A 20,495-nucleotide genomic window follows, 5' to 3' on the forward strand; every position below is an offset into this window, starting at 1 on the left:
GTTCTCCAGTGGCAGGAGCCATGAAAGACACCGGATACTGCTGGCTGGAATGGCAGCAATAACATTTCTTATCAAAACTCATTTTGGCCCTGTGGGTAAATCTTGGCTCCTCCCCATAGGGTTGGAACTTGAGGGGAGCAAGGTTTTTTTCCTGCTTCTCAGGTGGGAGTCAAATCCATTAGGGTCTTTTTTTATTTCTCCGTGCGTGGGGCCAGGTCAGTGAAGTGTGGGTTTTTGTTTTTGCTTCCTACACTTGTGTGGGGACTCTGATTTTTCTGTAGGTCAGTGGCCCCTGAACTTGCCCTCCTCCCTCCCCCCCCCCCCCGCCCCCCAAAAAAAGTTCCCCAGCCCTGGCCTAATGGAATCACTGGGTAGACAGCCTTTCTTTGTTACCTTGAAAAGTTCATCCATCCTCCACCATGATGTGGACCGATTCTTATCTTAGGTCCTTGACAGAATTTTTAACATGACTAGAAAAAGTATCAACTAATCCCTTCTCCTTTACTGCTTCTGGTACCTCTAATCATGCAACTGCTACACCCTCACCAAATGGACCAGCTCTGGCTGACTTGCAGGCACATGCCCGTTTCCAGATGCTACATGTTTGCTTATACTCCCTGCACCAAAGCTAACTGCTGCATCTGGCAGATGTGCACCTTCCCCCAGCCATGCCAAATGGAACAAGTGTTCGCGCCTTCCTGTCCTGCTAAACAGACCTAGGATTTGACTGTTGACTTCGAATACATGGAGCTGCAACCTGAGGAGCTGGGAAGTGACAAGCTGCTAATTAGCTTTGAAATGTCCCATTTCTTTTAAGCGCCACCTAAACATTCCTTGCCTGGAAGATTAAGGGATGGCTAGCAATCCCTCCTGAGCTCTCATGGGGCTGAGGTCAGAATTATATGTTTGGATCAATGAAGCATGTTTAGAAGCACTTACGCTCTTGGATCGCTTTTTGTGTCAACAGTCGTCGTTTTTCCCCCCACTAATGGCAATATTCCTTTGGATGGAAGGCTGTATATGGGCACGGTGAACAGGTTCTATGCACACTAGACAGCATTACAACCGGCTGTGTGACTCTCAGAGTCAGTACTTTGCTAATCAATCACAAATCCATTGCTAACTGCAGTGGTGCCTTAGAAGTTGACCTGCTCAGTTGCACTGGTCTAGTGACTTTCTTTAGTGTTAATGCGTAGCTTACATGAAATACAGAGCTATGTATAGTTTGGGGAGCTGTGTTAGTCTGTAACTGTAAAAACAATGTGCAGTCCTGTGGCACCTTAGAGGCTAACAAATATATTAGATCATGAGCATTTGTGGCTAAAACCCACTTCATCAGATGAGTTAGAGTGGAAATTACAGAATTCTGGGTGTACAGAAAACCCTCAAAATGCGACCACCCAAGTTGCAACTTCTCCCCCACATTTACAACCATTTTTGTAAGCGTGGAAGGGGCCTAACCACCTGACTTACGTCCTCAGCCTGCATTTAAGATGGCACATGACGCCTATCGTAAATGAGGGTTCGAGTTATGATGGCCCTGATTTGTGACACTTCCCCAAGAACTGATCACATCACAAGTCGGGGGCCGCTTTTATATATACCAGCAAAAGTTACCTGTCAGTTGTAGGTTCAGTGTTAATGAAGCTAATTAAGCCAGGTTAGATGTGTCCTGTTCATAGTATTTGATGTGGAAATACAAATATCAAAGATGGAAAAATTGTCTTTGCAGTGCATTAACCAGTTAATATCGTTATTCTAGCCCAAACTGATTGTCCAACTTGTAAAAGAACAATACGTTTAGCTGTCTCGCTCTGTGGTTGGGTGATAAAATTGCTTTGTAGAAGAACAGCTACTTTTAAATCCCTAATTGAGTGACCAGACAGGTTACAATGTTCCCCTACAGCAGGGGCAGGGAACCTTTTTTGGGTCAGGGGGCTGCTGACGCACAGAAAAATCAGTTGGCTGCACACAAGTGAGAAGCCAAAAAGAAAAAAACCCATCACCCAACAAAACAGTCACTGATGTGGCCCCCAACTAAGAGGAAGAAAGACACTGCCTACTTTCCTTCTTACCCCAGAGTCTACAGGGGGCCCAGTCTACTAGATTTTGTGTACACAAGCCCTGTGGTGGGGTAGCAGAGCAGGGCTGGAGCACCAGTGCGGGCTCCTCCAATGCTGAGGATTTGGCTTTTCATCCATTGGGCTCACACCTAAGTATGCAGTAGAAAGAGTTCCATTGTAGTCAACAAAACTGCAGCCTGTAAATGGGAATAAAAGGTGTTCAGATGGTAAACCAGTGTCAACTCCACCTACTATTGTCATTCAGTGAAATTCATGCACACAAACTCCTATGCTAAAATGATACAGCAGGGCCAGCTCAAGCAATTAAAGAGGAAATTTCTGTTTCTGCTTTGAAAATCTTTCCCCTTAGTCCTGCCTGTGACTCCAAAGGGCAAGGCTCTGCACTGAGTTATATAGGTCCGAGCCCAGGCCAAAGGAGAAACTCTACAGGCATATGAAGGAACTGAAATCCAGTTTCCTGGCTGCCTGGCATTTAACCCTTCACGCTCTCCCACCAGGAGTGCTGCGTGTAAATCAAAACTCAATGAAAGATTTTGGCAGCCCCCTGATATCACCAACATTTTGTAAAAAGACTAATTGCCAAGAAGCGTATGCATGGGGGACCATTAGTAATTCTGTAGCTATGCAAATTAAAACAGTGATGTATGATTTATAGCTTTAATAATGTTCTGAAGGCTCTTAAATTTTAATCACTTGCAACATCCTTTTTAATATTCAATTACTTTATTAACTAATTAGGTCACTTGCTGAAAAAGCACATAAGGCTGATGCTATCTGATTATCAGCTGTGCATCACAAACATCTTTGAAATGGTATAAAGGGTTTATTTATTTTAAACAGATCATTAAGGTTTTATAATTAATCAGCCACTTATGGAAAAAAGGCAAGAAACTGATAGATTCCAAAAACAACAATTGTAACGTCCACCAGGTTAATTAACTTTCTAAACAAGTCAGCGATATGTTGGACTTGGATGAACATGGTCATTGAAAGACTCTCTCAGTGGAAGAATGAGCTTGAAGCTGCGGTTGGTTTATTAGAGATCCACCTACTACCTTTTTGTATGAATTTAGCTTCAACTGTGCCACAGGTTAATGGTCCTGCTACATCTGAAACCTTGAAAAGTTAAAGCTGTAGAGGGATCTCATCTCAGCTTTACAGCCCCTCTCTTAGATCTTTCAGATTCAACAAAGGCAGGGCCTCTTACTCACCTGGAACAGCTTGGTTCTGAGCATACTGAAGGCTTTAAAAGTAAACACATTCCAACAGCGCTTGTTAAGCAGCCCTGAAAATAGAACCTGGGCACAGGTTAAGCATTTAGGATCTTGTTTCATTAAAAGTTGACAGGCTTCTGGCTCCTTATGTGCCTAAGTCACTTTGAAAATGGGACTTGGGCACCACAGTCCTGTGGGCGCTTTTGAAAATGCAACCTACAGCCTCTCGTTGAATCATGGTGCACCCAGTCCCGCGCCAGTCATGAGCAAGGTTGTCACCCTCGGGTGGTGGTTTGGTGCTCTCACTCCAGTCCTCACCACAAAGGACTCCATTTGGCATCATTGCTGACAGTCTCAGCCACAGAGTGACAGGCCCAACCAGTAGTCTGCTCATTTGATGGAGTGGGTTTTGCCCATGAAAGCTCATGGTACTATATTTGTTAGTCTCTAAGGTGTCACAGGACTTCTCATGCTTTTCTGGGGAGGTTTGGACAGGGCTTCTGCACAAGAGAATTACATTTCACAGGGTCAAGCTAGGATTTTAGAAAATCAGTGTGTTCCTCTCCTGTGCAAACTGAATTGCCCCAAGGTTAACTAAAAGCACCAGCAAAATGCAGGACCATGTAGCACTTTAAAGACTAACAAGATGGTTTATTAGATGATGAGCTTTCGTGGGCCAGACCCACTTCCTCAGATCAAATAGTGGAAGAAAGTAGTCACAACCATATATACCAAAGGATACAATAAAAAAAATGAACAAATATGAAAAGGATAAATCACATTGCAGAACAGGAGGGGGATGCGGGGGGGGAGGGGGAGGAAGGAAGGTAAGTGTCTGAATTGATGATATAGAGGTGGGGAGAGTGGGATGTTTGTGAGTTAATGGTATTAGAGGAGATAATTGGGGAAACTATCTTGGTAATGGGTGAGATAGTTCAAATGTTTGTTGAGTCCTTTTAGGAAAGTGTCGAATTTTAACATGAATGACAGTTCAGAGGATTCCCTTTCAAGTGCAGATGTAAAAGGTCTTTGTAGCAGAATGCAGGTGGTTAAGTCATTGAGAGAGTGTCCTTTCTGGTTAAAATGACAAGAAACTGTTTTCTCTTTGTGATCTTGTCTGATATCTGTTTTGTGGGCACTTGAATCCATGCTCTGACAGCCTGCGACTCAAGTGGATCTCTGGCCCCTTAATCAGAATGATTAAGTTGCTGGTGATGAGCAAACAGCAAAACATCCTTTGTGCTTTCAGTCCACCTGCATCCCACTGCCTACTAGCTTCTAGTGATGGAACGGAAATGCCGCACTTGTGGTGGTGGGGGGTCTGTCTCCAGCTGGCTTGGCTCCTTGTACACTGCCACTGGGAAAGGACCCCCTAAAAGGCAATGATCCAATATTGGTTTTCAGAATGTAGGCTAAGGAAGGAAAAACTGGAGTAATTCCAGCAACCACCATGTTTCAAACAATCTGTCAGGGATCCTCTCACCTCCGGGCAGACTGGTGGAGTCTTTGAGTGCTTATATAGACTGAGAAACTGCCCCCATTGCCAAAGAAACTCCAGCTGTACAAGGACTAGAAGATGCTGTAATGAGAGAGATTCATCAGCATTCATTTGCAGTGAGTTGCTCCACTGACTTGACTCCTGCACTCCAAAGTATTGCACCCATTGACGCATGCACAGGATTAAATGCATGCCACCCCAATTTTGCATTACATATGCAAACACTAGCCCCTCCCAAATCTTAAAAAGCAGAACGTTGTCATGACCCACAAGAACATGAGGCTGAATTGATGGTAAACAGCTCCCAAGCTCATTTATTCACACCCCACCTGGTGGCAGAATTTAACTCTGCAGACAAGCTAACCTTCAGTGAGGCCACAATTATACAACTGTGACTTTCATTAGCCATTTGTTTCAAATCTTAGGAGCAGCGAGAAAAAATTACCTCACTCAACGAATGGAGTTGGTATCACTTCAACTAGCAGTGTAGTTTCAGTTGTCAGAGTGTAGTGGTATGTATGAAAAAGTAAAGTGATTAGCAGCAGTGGATATATAGTAAACAAGCAGCTTTACATCTAATTTTAATTTTTGCCTGTTTCTTGCTCACAAAATATCCTGGCTCGTGAGGCAGGAGAACAGTGCTGAGTCCAACACCACTGCCATCATACCGGCTTGAGTCACAGCAAACAAGGGCTGTTTGCAAATGAGGTGCAAACATCCTGATTTTTCCCCACTCTTTCACTCCCCCAAGACAGCTTTACTACAAGGAACTTTGAGACCCAGAAATGGAAGCAACCTGGGAGCCAGAAGTGTCAGGGCTCTAAACCCCATTCCAGTGCAAGTTCAGGCAAGGGACACATTGCTGGTGAGGCAAACTGAAAAATACAAACCTCTCTCAAGAGGGAGAGAGAGAGTGAGTGTGTGTGTGACAGACAGATTAGCTAGCACTTGAAGGAAAGCATTGATCAGTATTACTCACAAATGGGAACGGGACTGCATCCCACTCTCCCCCAAGTACTGAACAGCATCCATTTATTGTTTGCATCCAAGTTCCAAAACAACTACAAGTACTTCTCAAGTGGCTTATAGACCCGTAGTCATTCACAGGAAGTGGCCTTGGATCACACTGAGGGGATCTGTACAAGACAGAGCATTGGATGCTGAATCAATATGTACCCTGCTTAGAATTCCCCCAGAGCAGGAGAGGCTGTATAGGTGGGAAATGACACCTCACCACTCACCTGTCCCTGCTGGGCATTGGTACACCACCTCCTGCTACTTGTACCAGATGCAGCGCTGGAGGACCAGGATTTTAGTAATACAGACACCACCACCTCCAACCTTTTCAGAAGAAAAGGGGCATCATGCCTGAAACCTACTGGCGATGTCTTCACTGACTTCTTGTGGATGCTCTCTTGCACGAGAAAGCTCTGATGGCCATTTTAGCTATAGGGGTTTCTTGCACAGGAAATCCCTGTTCCCGTCTACACAAGCCTTTTTGCACAAGAGTTCTTGTGCATAAAGGCTTATTCCTTGTGGGGAGAGGCATAACTTGTGCAAAAAGCCCTCTCTTCTGACAATCTACTGTAAATTTTCTTGCGCAAGAAGGGGATTGTAGTGTGGATGCTCTGTAACAGCCATTCTTGCGCAAGAAGCCTGCAGTGTGGACGTAGCCACTGTGTCTGTTTCACCCTGTGAACATGCTGTTGGGTCAGAACAGCTCCCAGAGTGCTATCCTCCTCAGCAGCTCTCTGACAAATCAGTGCATTTTACCATAATTCCTGCCCAGTCATTTATTCATATGCAGGATTCCTATGTCTGACTCATTTGGGCTGAAAAACAACTCCCAGCCTTGTAGAATAGAGTCCACCAAAGCAGAGTGTGGTGTTAAATTGAAAAGGTCACCAGTGCCCAGCATAAATCTGGCATCAGGAGAAACAGGGAACATGCCATCGAAACCACCACCGATGCCTTACGACTTTCACCACCATTTTCCTGCCTTCTGATGAATGGAGGCAGAAACCCTTTGCACAGGCACAGACATGCTGGTACTGAAGAGTTGATTGTTAGCCTCACCAATTCGATTCAATGTGACAGTGACACTTCACAGCACATTGGGTGCAACCTCCTTTGAAGCTGACAAAGATTGTTTCTGCTTTAGATCTATTGGTTTATTAATGGACTACAGCCTCTTAAGCAGCTGCATATTCATTAGATAGCCAGCTGTTAGGAGGTTCCCAGATGTCGAATGCAGCTCCATCTTGCAATGCATTTTTTTTTCTCCTTATCATGAAGCAAAGTAATTGAACCCCTATTAAAGAACCAGTAATTACTAAACTGGTACCTTATGGCACAACGTTGGTTTTTTAAAAAAATATAATTTAAATCTGCACACTCTAGGGGACAGCTAAAAATGGTTTAAAATAAATGCTGTTTGTATGTAGCATGTACGCAGGGTGGACAGGTGAAGAATCCTAGCAGATGTCCGTATTTATTCCTACTGCGAGAATAAATAATTCATCAAGAAAGACTCACTAAACATAGTTCAAGGTTCCTGTGTAATAAAACATTCCCATTCAGTAGTTTCCTGTAGGGATTTTAGCCTATCCTTGTGTATAGGAACAACATAAAAATGGACATTTTGTTCTTCTCTTCCTTGAAACTTTTAGATGGCTGAAGACACGCAAATTCTGTGCATCACATGTAGGTAGTCACATCCCTGGGAGGCCAGCTGGCTGGCCATCCAAAATAATCTACAAACTCCTCAGGATGCAAACCTTTATGTACATTAGCTGCACTCAATGAAGAATTGTCTCCATTGCAGCCTTATTTTTTCAAGGCTTTTCACTTTACATTGTAAAGCCCCGTAAATGGCTAAGACAGCAGCTCCAAAATACAAACTTTCACTTTGTTTTAGAAACAATACAGGAAACACACACACACACACACACACACACACCCACCCACCCCTCTTCATTAACATGTTTGTTTAAAACATTAGGCCGGCTCTGATTAACGATGTTAAGAGAATTGTTCATACCAATTCTGAATCCCACGGTCCAAAAAGCATTGAAGTTTGCAGACAGCTGGGTGTCATACCATTCCACAGCAGAGACTTCAATGAAAATTAGCATAGTGGCACGGAGGGACCTCTCCCATTTAGCAATAGGGGAAGAGCCTGGTGGTTTGCACCCTCCAAGTGCAATTCATAGTTCGTAGCTAGGTAAATATTTGATGGCCATTTCTTTATCTTGTACTTTTATTCCTTACTCTTTGAGAAAACATTATGTAGGGCATTGGAGCCTTCTTTTCCTTTCTACTATTCCATCTGAAATCAATCCTCAGACAAAGGAAACATTCATTGCTCAGCACTACAGTACAAATATATGAGTACAGGTTGAACCTCGGAAGTTGCTGGACCAGAGAGCATCTGGACCATGTAGCCCTGACAGCTGGGCGTAAGGGTTCGCCGGGAGCCCGTCTAGGGCTGGGTGTGGAGCAGGTCCAGTAGCTGGGAGCCCAGCTGGGGCCAGAATTGGAGTTGGGCCAGCATCCCAAGGACGGAACCTGGCAACTGGGACTGGCAGGGGAGTCAGCAGCTTATTGGGCAACCTGAAAGCCAGGATAGGCAGTCAGGAGGGGGCTGGTAGCCCCCCAGGAAAGCCTGAAGGGCAGCAGCAGAGGATGGAATTGACTTCCCCGGGTCCAGCAAGCTTCTTCGTTTGGGACCAGTCAGGTCCCGAGTACGCTGAACCAGGGAGGTCCAACCTTTACTCCACAAATGTTCGGATCTGCTAAGGTCTCCCCATCAGTACAAACTGACAGTACAAGGTCCGTAATATCTAACAGGAAAAAGCATTAACCTGATCATATCGTAAAGCAACTTATTTCACTTGTGGTCCTAACTTCTATTAGACTGGAACATTTTTCCTTTGATTTTTTACTGTATGTGCAATGAAATCCTGCTTGACTTGTTTATAGTTTCATTTCAATTCCAGATTTTCAGAATTGCAATGCTGCAGTAGCCAAAACTAAGTAAATGCTATTTAAAAAGTTGCCACTAGAATGTTAAAAAAAGGAAACAAATATAGATCTTTTCATTTCACAAAGGCTTAATTTGACAAATTTTGAGAGAAGTGTCCCTTTAAAACACCCCCTACCCAATACATTAAAACTATTAACAGTAAGTATGCAGCTAGTCTAGGAGATTGTATAAATACTTATATACCACACACACACACCCCTGCAGAAACAAGTTCTTGGAGTAAGTGCCTCCAGGAGCAAAGACCTAGGAGAATTAAAGTCTTCAGATGTTTGTTAGACGGTGATTGTTGGTATCACCTTGTGTATAGGATGCCTGCCTGCATTATGTAAACACTTCATTGATAAATCCCTCCCCTACCTCCTTCAACAAGCAGCATTAGACAGTTCTTAGCTGAAACAGATGCTGCTATAAATACCCTTGCTTAGCTGTTTTGAATGTAATTTTTCTTTTGTAAAACATACTGAATGCTCTGGTTATCCCTCAACCTGCATCTGTACTGCAGTTTTACTTTTGTAAGGCTCTGGGTACCTAGAACAGGAAGACTCATGGTTTTTAAATGATCTCCTGCACCCAGAGCCAGATGTACAGGGACAATCTACTGTCTCCTCCCCCCATTCCCCTTTAGCATCAATGGAACGACCTGGAGGTGAAGCTGTTCACTGTGAGGGTGGCAGAAACTGGCTGTCTCAGAATGGTCAGTGAATGGGATTCTGTAGATGAATTGACACTGGTTGCAACAGATATTTATCTATCTAGCACCCATCCCGACTTGTAGACACCTCAGGTCACCCAAAAGTTAGGATATAAACAGCAAAAGATTCAACCCCTGACTTAACAGACATAATTCATCATCAGACCCACCATCCAGTTGATCAGCATGTCTGACTAGCTAGCCACTTGTACGCTGTTACTCTAAATTGGTGCCGTGTTCAAATCCTACTGCAAAGCTAATAAAGGTGATGTAAGGTGTCTATAATGTGTCAGGATCATTCAGTGACATATTCTAAAGATTAGATGACCAGACTAAGGAACGGGGACTCAGCTATCATTTTTACAAGTTCCAGCTGTAATTTTTATAAGTGATTTCTTTACAATAAAAACGAATCTAGTGGTACTTTAAAGACTAACCCTAACCCTAGGTACCACCAGACTCCTCCTTTTTGCTGAAACAGACTAATAAGGTAGGTACTCTGAAACCCTTAATGATGATAGTTTCCTAGATTGTTTTCCTTATTTTTATCCTGCTCACACAGATAGAGTATTAAATAATGATCTTTACATATTGCATAGCTTGAAAATTGGCTGGTGGGACTTACATATAGTCAACACTTTTTCTAATTTTTTTTTTTTTTTTTTTTTTTTACACACAAAAATGAGTTTGTGGAGCTGATATTTCCATTTTTCATATACAGATACCTTTAAAGAGACGGGAACTTTGCTATTATTTTCCTGCTAGTACGTCTACATTTATCATCTGTAGTCTCTGCTATGCAGAGACAATCTTTGTTCTGCATCTTCTATAATGACAAGGAAGTAAACCTCACTGTCAGATTATGACCAAATACCTTTGACCTTCACCTTTAACCACTGTTTGCATGTGTTCCCTTAACATTGTCTTTACATTTTTCTATAGGCAGCTTGGGACAAGCCCAAGGAGCACGCAAACTTTTTTCTGCAATAGTGATATTTAGGCTGAGGCTTGGGAGTCACAAACGGCTCCTTACTGTAGCCTTACCACAACACAGATTCAATTAAACAAATCCGTTATTAAACCAATCAGAATGATTTTACTGTATTAACCAGTTGTAGAATACCTGGTCAGTCATTTTACTGCAAGAACTTTTATAAATAGTATTGCAATGAGAGTCATGGTATTAGCCCATGCTTCACCTCTTGTTTAATTCTATATGGATCAATAGCCTACTGTTGTGTTTGTCTATGCTGAGTCAGTCCAACATGATGACATATGGTCTAAGTACAGCAGTATTAAATGAATAGGGAGGGTCTTAAAGAGACCATCAGGTCCCATCCATAAGCTACCAGTCAAATTGAGTTTAAAGCACATCAGTCTAAACAGCTCTCAGTTGCTTCCAATTGTTTATACAGAGGATGTTCATTTCCTTTACTGCCTTTGACATTCTCAAGTTGTGAAACAATCTAGCAGTTTGTTCTAGATGCATGGCTTTCCGTACTCCTCCACCATAACCTTCAAAAATAATCGGTTCCCTCCGTCTTGCAATTCTGTTTTCCAAACCAACTTGAATTGTACCATCTGTCACAAGAGAAATTCCGAAGCTGATGATTCCAACAAAGTTTAAAGGTTTCAAAATGGCAACTGGAGAGAAGATCTCTTGCTCATCTACTAAAGTCTGCCTTGATTACTTTGATGTAACAACACTTGAAAGCTCCTATTCTTTGAAAGTAATTTAAACACATTGAATTGTTGAAAGATTAAAAACCACAGTCAGCTAATTACACTCACTCTCATCTCTTATTCAGCAAATGAATCACTTTTCATTACCACTTAGCTGAAGTACATGAATTTCTGCCTAATTAGAAATGTTGTAGATGGAGCATTAGCAAGGCTGGAGTGGGTCAGGATATCTTGCCTGCTTCATTTTTAATTCCTAACAGCAGAGCCAGATAGGAAAGGCTGGAGATAAGAAGTCATTAAACAAATTTAAATTATTTATAAAAATTACTTTGTCCAAATTATAATTATTTTTTTTCCAAACGCTTCTTATAAACCTCAAATGGAATGAAAGGAAAAGCGGCCCAACATTGATTTTAATGACCATTTTAATGTTATGTATAACAGAACATTGTGAATACAATGGAAACAAAGTTTTTATCAATTTAATAAAAAAGAAATCCAACATAAGAAAGGGGAGGTAATAAATTTCATACCTGTAATATAGTGCTTATTTTCAATAATACTCCCGCTTGTGAGTAGAACCATGCCTTTGCATTCCAGACTCTAGAATCATGATTCATGTGTGAACTTAAAATGTAGAATCAACAGCAGGAAAACAAAACCTGGGTTAATTAGTTTCCTTTATTTTCATTAAATCAATAAAATCTTTGACTGCTACAGGTTTCCTTTAATAATTTTATATATATATGTACACACACACACATATATATATATATATAAAATGTATAAAACTCTCCTTTCTATTGGATTTCACCGGTGCTAATGCCATATTTACACCATAAAGTCACCAAATGTTGTACAGGTTGCACCTCCCAAAATCAGGACACTCTGGCCCAGCAAGACTAAGGATGTTCCTGGACCAGAGCGCCCTGGGGCCGGGAGCTTAATGGAAGAAGGACCGGTGTCAGCAGTGCTGGGTCCAGCAGCAGCAGGGGGGCCAGCATCTGGTATCCTGGCTGGGGCTGGCAGCCCAGCTGGGGCAGAAGCAGAGCCAATGGCACCGAAGGGTGGGGGACTGTGGAGCCAATGGCAGGGGACCTCCCCTGGTTCAACAGATTTCCTCATTTGGGATTAGTCATATCCTGAGGGTACCAGGCAAGGGAGGTCCAACCTGTATAAAATCTAAAATCCAATGCTTTTGGATTGTCTAGGGTTTACAGATTTATATTAACTTAAGATAATGTAGTTACTTCGTTACTTTTCTTTCTGTACAGTTGTTGGGTTTTTTTGGCCTTCTGCCTGCTGTAAACCAGTGGCCCCTGGAGTAGACGTGGCATGAAGTTGCCACCAAAGAAGCAGGGTATGTATGCTAGTTTTCTGAAAGGAAACCATCCAGAGCTACTTTATGAAATGTCTCCCAATTCAGCACTGGGTATTAATTATAGCAGTAAAGGTGTGAAAAGCCCCTAAAACCTATTCATGACCAGATTGATTAAAGAGGTTTTTACAATACAAATTTGGGTATTATAGCAGTGTTTCTGGAACATTAGCAAAAGTATATATATACACATTCCAGGTCCCTTTGAATTAGCCATAAGCACATATGTAAGCTTTTTTTGGACAAAAATATATATTCTTATAAAAAACTGATCATTGTACTTGAGTGACTTCAAATATGGACTCAGAGTGGTAGTAAAAGGAATAGCTCCAATTATGACAAAGCGATTCAGGGAGAGAAAAATCAAGCTCTTCAAGGGAAAAAAAGTATAAAATTAGATTCAAACAGATTTACTCAACCCCCATTCCAGTCTCCCCACAAGTTTCAATGTTAAAATTGATTCTTCCATCTAGAAAGATTTTTGATGTTGTCACTACAAAACAATGGCCTATTAATTGCCAAGTCATTCAATTGATCACCAGAAGAAACGGCAGTCTCCCCAGAGCTTGAATGGGAGGTGTTTCAGCATTTACAAAATAGCTTTTAAGTTCTTTATGTGGGTTCATTAATTAACTGATAAAAGGAAAAAAGGTATTGATCAGTGTTCTTCATCCCCCCCCCCCAGCTCTATTTGTGCAGCTAAAAATCCTTCATTCACTCTGACCAATTCTTTACAATTTTTATTTGCTAAAATTGGCAAAGTTTGCAAAGGCATCTTGCTTGGACTGCACAGTTCCAGGAGTCATAGCTATATTTGGTACCCCCATGCCCATTGTGCCCGTCAAACCCATTCCAGCAGCTGGCATGCCCATGTTCACATTCATTCCCATAATTCCCTGGTTCATCACAGGCGTATTTCCCAAGGAGGTCATACCCATTGTACCCGTCATAACGCTGGGTATCCCCATTCCCACAGGAATGGGCCCGCCCATCAATGAACTTGTTTGAGGTCGAACAGGCATCATGTTGGGCTGGGAGTTGAGGCTCACAGCTGCAAAATTTTGTGTCATCACATTCATAGGTTGTTGCATATCTGTAGAAGAAGAAACAGCAGCCTTTAATATAATCACAATCCTAGGGTTGAACTTGAGGAGTTCTAGTCACAGTAACGATACGGTGACTTTACAGTAAATAAAGACAAGGAAAAAGCTATTTGTATTCACTATCCAGTTAGCCTAGAAAAAACAAAAAAAAGATGGCCAACTGAAGAAGGAAGGGATGTGAAAATTAAAGTTGATCCCATCCATAGCAAGGGCTTAAAGAGAGGAGGCAGATTGAATGTGAAGATCTGGGCACGAGTCAAAGCCCTGCAGTCCTGAAACATTCCTTGGCTTATTCTTCTGGGGCAGGTGAAGGGAATAGAGCTCCCAACGATAAGAGGCAATGTAGCAAATGAAAAATAGGATTATGGTTAAAATTAAGAGAAAAGGTGACCTAGCAAAAAAGTTCAAGGTATTTTTAAAGATACATCAGTAACATCTGCGTAGCTAGCACATCATGCCAGTGAAGTATTATTAAAATCAATGGAATCACTTACTCTGTTGCTGAATCATTGTATTAAGTGATGGCTGCTGAGGTTTGGAAGGCTGCATACCAGGTACTAAATTGTCCAAACTGATATTTACACTGGGATCTGACCAAGTGGATGGGAGAGTTTTGCTGGAGTTTTTTTGGACCATCTCCGTGCTCGGATTATAAAGAGAACCGGGCTTCTGCAGCATAGCGTTAACATTCTGCAAAGGCTAGAAACAAAAGGGAAAAAAAAGTTTTTTTTAAAAATGCCATTCACTCCCTACCATTTAGTACTGCTGTGTCTAAGAAATGACCAGTTCTGGCATGCCATCATAAAGCACAACAGATGGTTTTTCAACTTCTCATATGCGAAGAGCAACAGCCAAGGAGAAAATTCTACATGCAAGGAGAAAGGTCATCAGTGTTTCTGGAAGTTCATCTCTTTCCATGTTCATCAGCTGGTATCTTGTTAAAAATGACCAGGGTGGCATTTTGCATCAGTGCATGGTCTCACAAAACCAGAGTTGCCTGATCCCTCCCAAACAAGGAGCCCGTTCTAGTCTGGGCTTTTTGCAAAGCATTTGTAGGTTTTTACAGAGTCAATGTGCTTTGGTTTCACAACAGCCAATTGCTTTCCATTAGGGCAACCCCTCTGTACGTCTGGGCAAAACAGATGAGGGTGAGGACTGGTCCATCAGTTGCCTGATGTTGTAGGTGGCACATTTTCAGGTTCCAACCTGTCCCTCCCCCAAAAAGGATGACAGGAGCATCAGATAAAGTGACTAACAAAACATCTGAGAGCCAAGGGTAACAAGAATGGTTAAGCTAAGATAGGACTTGGTCTAAAACCTTCTAGAACCGTTTCTTCACAGAGGAACTAGGTATTAAGGGATTGAGTAACAACAGCGTACCTGCGACCTTGACATGGGCAGACTGATGCCAACTGCACTAGAGCTCATCATAGCAAAATTCATGCTTTGCGAAGAGGTCATGGTTGCCTGGGAGGAGCCCATCAAATCAAAGAGGTCAGTAGAATTTGAGGCAGCTGGAGGATGGCCAAGAGCTGGCTGCGAGCTGCCAAAAAGCTCTACAGCTGGCTGGGCAGCGCCACTGAAGAGATCTCCTGCTGAAGCACTGGGAGACGGAGAAGCTTGATTGAAGGCACTCCAGTCGCCGAAGTCTCCATTCCCACTTGCTGTTGTACCTGGGGGCAAAGGAAGGAAAGGTGAAAGACTTTGAAAGGCACAGAACAAACACCACACTCTGAACTGAAACAAATGAGACCTGATTTGTGTCCATCCAGATTAACAGCTGCAGGTAGAATCTCCATCTGGACATCATTCCTTCTCATGAATATTCCAACCATTTTAACAAGGTAGCAAAGGAAATATGAAACCATGCATAGATAAATTACATCTGATAACATGCCACCTATAAACTTAGTTGAAGGAAACCTGTGACCCACTCCATCCTAAGTTTGCAGCATCAAAATGCTTCCAACAGACAAGGGAAGAGTAGAATAAGAACCAAAATTTGCCAGTATTTTAAATCCAATGGTCATACCCAGCAAAGCCAGGAGCCCATCTGGAGGATAGCATACATCTGTCACTGGACAGAGGAGGCAAAATTCCACTGTCATTATAAAGCATACAAGAAAACAGCCATTTGTTCAAAACTTTGATGACACCTAATTAATAGCTTTTGCACAACACAGGAACATAGTGACACTAAGTGGGATACCAATAAAACCAAGAGCTTTTAAAACAGGTTACCAAAGGCTCCTTATCTTACTCAAGTTGCCTGCTAATACCACAAATAGTACATCCCCCAAGTTTGGAGATTACATGATGCTTTGATATGTATGTTTCAGGTCACATGCCCCAATACCTAGATACACACCAGCAAGCCCAGCATGTGATAGGACTCTTACTTCCATTTCCTTACCTTTATCGAGATTGGTCAAACCACTGACATAAAAAAAGCTTCCTTCAGTTACAGGAAAAAAGTACATTACAGAACATTTATGGGTAACATTTTAAAGTGAAAATATCCAATAAGCTGTGGTGCTTTTTGTTGTTTTGCTTTTAATGGCCACAAGCTTCTTGAGATTTTATTTTTTGCCCATTGCATGGTTGTGTGGCTAATGCTTTACAAGTCTTGGATATAGTAGATGGATATCATTTTTCTGGCATATGAAATGCACAGGACTGCTTTATTTGCTACATGGATGCACAGCTTAGAGGGAACATTTCCACCATGCATAAGAATTATGATATTCCCCTGTAGGTTGTATCTCATGACGAAGTTCTCATTCCCCAGTTAGGCCCCAAGCAATATCCTGGCTGCAAGGGAAAGAGCTCTGAACTCCAATGACTGATTAAATCAACTCCACTTCCCCCTGCATGAGCAAAGAAAGAGGCGCGGATTGAGATTTCACGGATTTCAAAGTCAGCAGACCTATGCACCAGGCTAAGAGTATGACCCACACACCTGGCTATTTTCCTACAGCTGTACGTTGTCTAGTCAAAGATAACTGTAATAATATTTACACTCCATGTAAATGCTTAAACACCTGAGCTCTTGTGTGTTCAAGCCTGGTTTTAATTATTGGTATCTCAACTAAATGTATTACATTTTAAGTAATGGAGAGGAGGCAGGAGGAAAGAAGAGTTGTTTACAAAACCCAAGCACTACCAGCAGTTTTAACACAAGAAATGGACTAGTGTTCATTAGTTCAGGGCCTTACTAGAGTGTTTTGCTTTGATCTTCCTTACAAAAGGGACTGTATTGGAGTATTTCAATTAGTACTGCATATTAAAGATTTAAACCCACTTTAAGTATTCCTGATGGACAAGTAAATGCTGAATGTGCTGATTCTCTGTATTCAATGTGCAGATCTGAACACACAGTAAGAAAAAGTGGGGGTAAGAGGAAAAGGTTTTGCCCCCCTTTTGGGGAACTCGATCAAAGATGATTAATCCGGGAAGAAAGGATTACTAGAGGGGCTTATATTGTTAGAGAATGATTAATCATTTCACAAGACTCTTGGCCCCTTGCATAATGGTGATCGGGATAGATTAATCATGTTAATGCAGATAAAGGATTGTGTCATTTTAAGCTGTATTCATACACAAATTATTTGCATAGTAGGCAGCTTTATACTTGCAAAAAGAACTTTATTTTGAATAAGTAACACAATAAGGAAGCCTGTAAAATTAGGACAGTGCTGTTTTTTCCCTACCAGTTTAAATATTAAAGGTGTGTTAACCCAAGGATGCCCGATGTAGCTTTCCTAAATGTAGCAAATACAAAAGAGTCACAGGTGTTGACTTGCAGCCAATTTCCAAAGAGATTTACTCACCTGTCACAGAAATGTCTCCATCCACTCTAAAGGCATTTACTCTTATACCCCTTGCTCAGGCACAGCCTTCAAAAGCTTCCATGGCACTTTTGCCTAAGTGAGAATTACACCCTTTTTGATTGCAGTGCCAAACTTTCTAGTCGGCTACAAAAATACATAATTAGCAACACTGGGAAGTTGGCTCTTGCAAGTGGCTGAGCACTGTCAACTCTTACTTGAAGGCTGAGCTCAGAAAAGCAGAAGATAAAGAAAGAAGGGATCTTTGAGTGGTCAGCTCCAACACGGTTTGCTAGCGTAAGACTGTTGACTCTGGCTTGCTTTGTTCAGAAGAGTTAATTATCACAAGCAACACGGGTTCCATTTCCTGCATGCTATTTCATTGTTGATACATTCTCCTTGTTAGAAGAAAGAGCTATACTCTTACTCTTTGACATATTCCTTGTGCCCCCATAAATAGTTCCTTGTGCTCCTTGGCATTCCTTATTTTTCCCCAATACTTGTAAACAAGTTGTCATTTAGACAAGCTATGAAAGACCAGTCAGCTTTAGCTCATGGGTAAGCATAAGCATCTTCCACTGAACACAACCGAGCTATGCAGAGTACTGAGGACATAACTTGGCCTCATGTCACTCCTTCCAGGTGTAACCCATATTCCACCTGGAGGCTTTGAAATCTTGACAGTATACCCCTTGACAGCTGCCAAAGCCAATATACCTTTGTCTCTCCAGTTATACCAGATAAATGTTTTGTTAATCTTGGAAGACAAGTGGGATTTGGGCTACTGTTAGGGACAGCACAGGTGGGCTGCTATTCCTCACTGCACTTGATCCTGAATTTTTGGTTTTAGTTATTGGACTTTTATAAGTGAATTGTTGGTGGGAATGTGTGTGGAAGGGGCGATCCTGCAGGTAAGTTCCTATTTGCCAGTGCAGTATTCAATCCGAGCTTCTGACTAGCTAAAACATGCTACTGTTTCCCCCCAGAATTTCCAATATACAGGCAGTCCCCGGGTTACGTACAAGATAGGGACTGTAGGTTTGTTCTTAAGTTGAATTTGTATGCAAGTCGGAACTGGTACATATTGTAGGGGAAACTCTAGCCAAACATTTCTCCAGAGCTCAGTTTTATTCTCCCACACCTCACTTCCCTCAGTCCTTTATTCTCAAGCTGAGGTGTCTGCTGAGAAAAGCCGCTCCGCGTCTCCCTGGTCTGCTGCGGGGGGGGCGCTAGCTTCATGTCTCCCTGGTCTGCTGGGGGGAAGCAGCTAGAGCGGAGTTGCCTCACCCCATCTGTAAGTAGGGATCCGATGCAAGTCGGATCCATGTAACCCGGGGACAGCCAGTACTAAAAATGCCTTTGCATCCCTATGGGCATTCACAAGCCTCTCAATGCAGGTGCGCTCATATTCCAGATTAATGAAGTTGCTAGGATACTCCAGTTCCAGAAAATTCCTGTAGCATGGCTGAACATGGATATGTTGTTGTCTGTCATCACCCTGTATTTAGGGTCCTTTAGTCACTTTTCAGTCTGACTGTGCTTACAGTCAAGCGATACACATTGCTTGACAGACAGACCATCAAATACTTCTAAATGCTACTGTTCCACCATGCAATTATTTCACATAGAGCTTGCGTATCTGAAAAAAGTTTCTGAACTTTTGCCTGGAAAGTATTAGGAGAAAGACTGCCTTTTCTTAGAGGAAAAAAGTTTCTCAGATGATCTTACATAATCATTAGAACATATTAGAATATGAATAGCAATTAGGTATATCCGTTAGCAATAAGTTACATCGTAACAGCCAAGGAAGCATGAAGAGTTCTCCAGTGATTTTAGAAACAAATACCGTCAATGGGAACATTCATCAGATCATTAAGGCTCCTATTAAACAAGCTTCTCTCCATTTCCAAATATTATAAAAGCCAAAGAAGTTTTTGCTGCAGTTTGATACATGTTTTCCACCTGGCACACTAAGCCACAAAACTTGGAAGTGTTGAATACCTTGAGCAAGATTTATTATCTTGATTTTCAACCCTGAAAGCCACCTCCAATTTTGTTATGGTTCAAGCAATACCATAATTCCAAGAGTCAACCTGTATGGAATTCTACTTTCACTAACACAAAGCTAGGCCTGAAGCTCCCACTGGACCAATGTTTTATGAAGTAAGGCCCTCACAAGTACCAGACTTGATGATATCTGCTATTGCCAAGAAGTTTGGGATTCTCCTTTCCCGCCTGCAACATACCACAGTTGTGTTTCCATGACCATTTAGATACTTATGCCAATATAAAGCTGAAATCTATAAAAATACTGATTTGTGATATCCAAGAACTCTCCTGGAAGCCACCTGAAATCCAGGACTGGCAATATTAAAATCAGCTGGGAATCTGAACAACTCTGAAATGGAGAGATGGGAGAGAGAGCGAGAGAGGACTCATCCATAAGAACAGCCAGAATGGGTCAGATCAACAGTCTATTTAGCCCAGTGTCCTGTCTGCTGATACCAGGTGCCCCAGAAGGAGGGAACACAACAGGTAATCCTCCTGTGATCCCTCTTCTGTCACCCATTTTCAGACAGAGGCTAGGGACACCATTCTGACCCATCCTGGTGATCCCAAGTTTTCTATTGTGGGAACAAGTACATAACTTTTCCTTATTCACTTTTCCCACACCAGTCATTTTATAGACCTCTATCCTACCCCCCTTAGTCTCCTCTTTTCTAAGCTGAAAAGTCTCAGTCTTTTTAATGTCCCTTCATACAGCACCTGTTCCAAACCCCTCATCATTTCCATTCCCTTTTCTGAACCATTTGCCACTACCAACAATCATTTTTCTGACTACTTATGAACTATTTCCCCTCACTCCCCATATCCGTTTGATGAATGTGACTATTAAGTCTGCAAATTTTTTCTAAGGTATCTTTGAGTTTAGAGCAACGTTGCCAAGGGATGCATCTCAGCAATGCAGGGTG

General features: G+C 42.1%; 1 protein-coding gene across 2 annotated transcripts in view; it reads right to left on the reverse strand.

Moving 5' to 3' along the window:
* Positions 1-11,622: 11,622 nt before the first annotated feature.
* The window catches only part of CLINT1 (clathrin interactor 1), a 73,931-nt gene continuing 65,058 nt past the window's right edge, over positions 11,623-20,495 (reverse strand). For both annotated transcript variants that reach the window (XM_075900630.1, XM_006138297.4), the window contains exons 10-12: positions 15,077-15,369; positions 14,191-14,395; positions 11,623-13,686 (exon numbers count right to left, since the gene is read on the reverse strand). In XM_075900630.1, coding sequence (XP_075756745.1) covers positions 13,334-13,686; positions 14,191-14,395; positions 15,077-15,369 — 851 coding nt within the window. In that variant the 3' untranslated portion in view covers positions 11,623-13,333. The remainder of the gene's footprint in view (positions 13,687-14,190; positions 14,396-15,076; positions 15,370-20,495) is intronic.

This window comes from Pelodiscus sinensis, chromosome 17 (assembly GCF_049634645.1).
Source record: "Pelodiscus sinensis isolate JC-2024 chromosome 17, ASM4963464v1, whole genome shotgun sequence".
NCBI classification, from domain to species: domain Eukaryota; kingdom Metazoa; phylum Chordata; order Testudines; family Trionychidae; genus Pelodiscus; species Pelodiscus sinensis.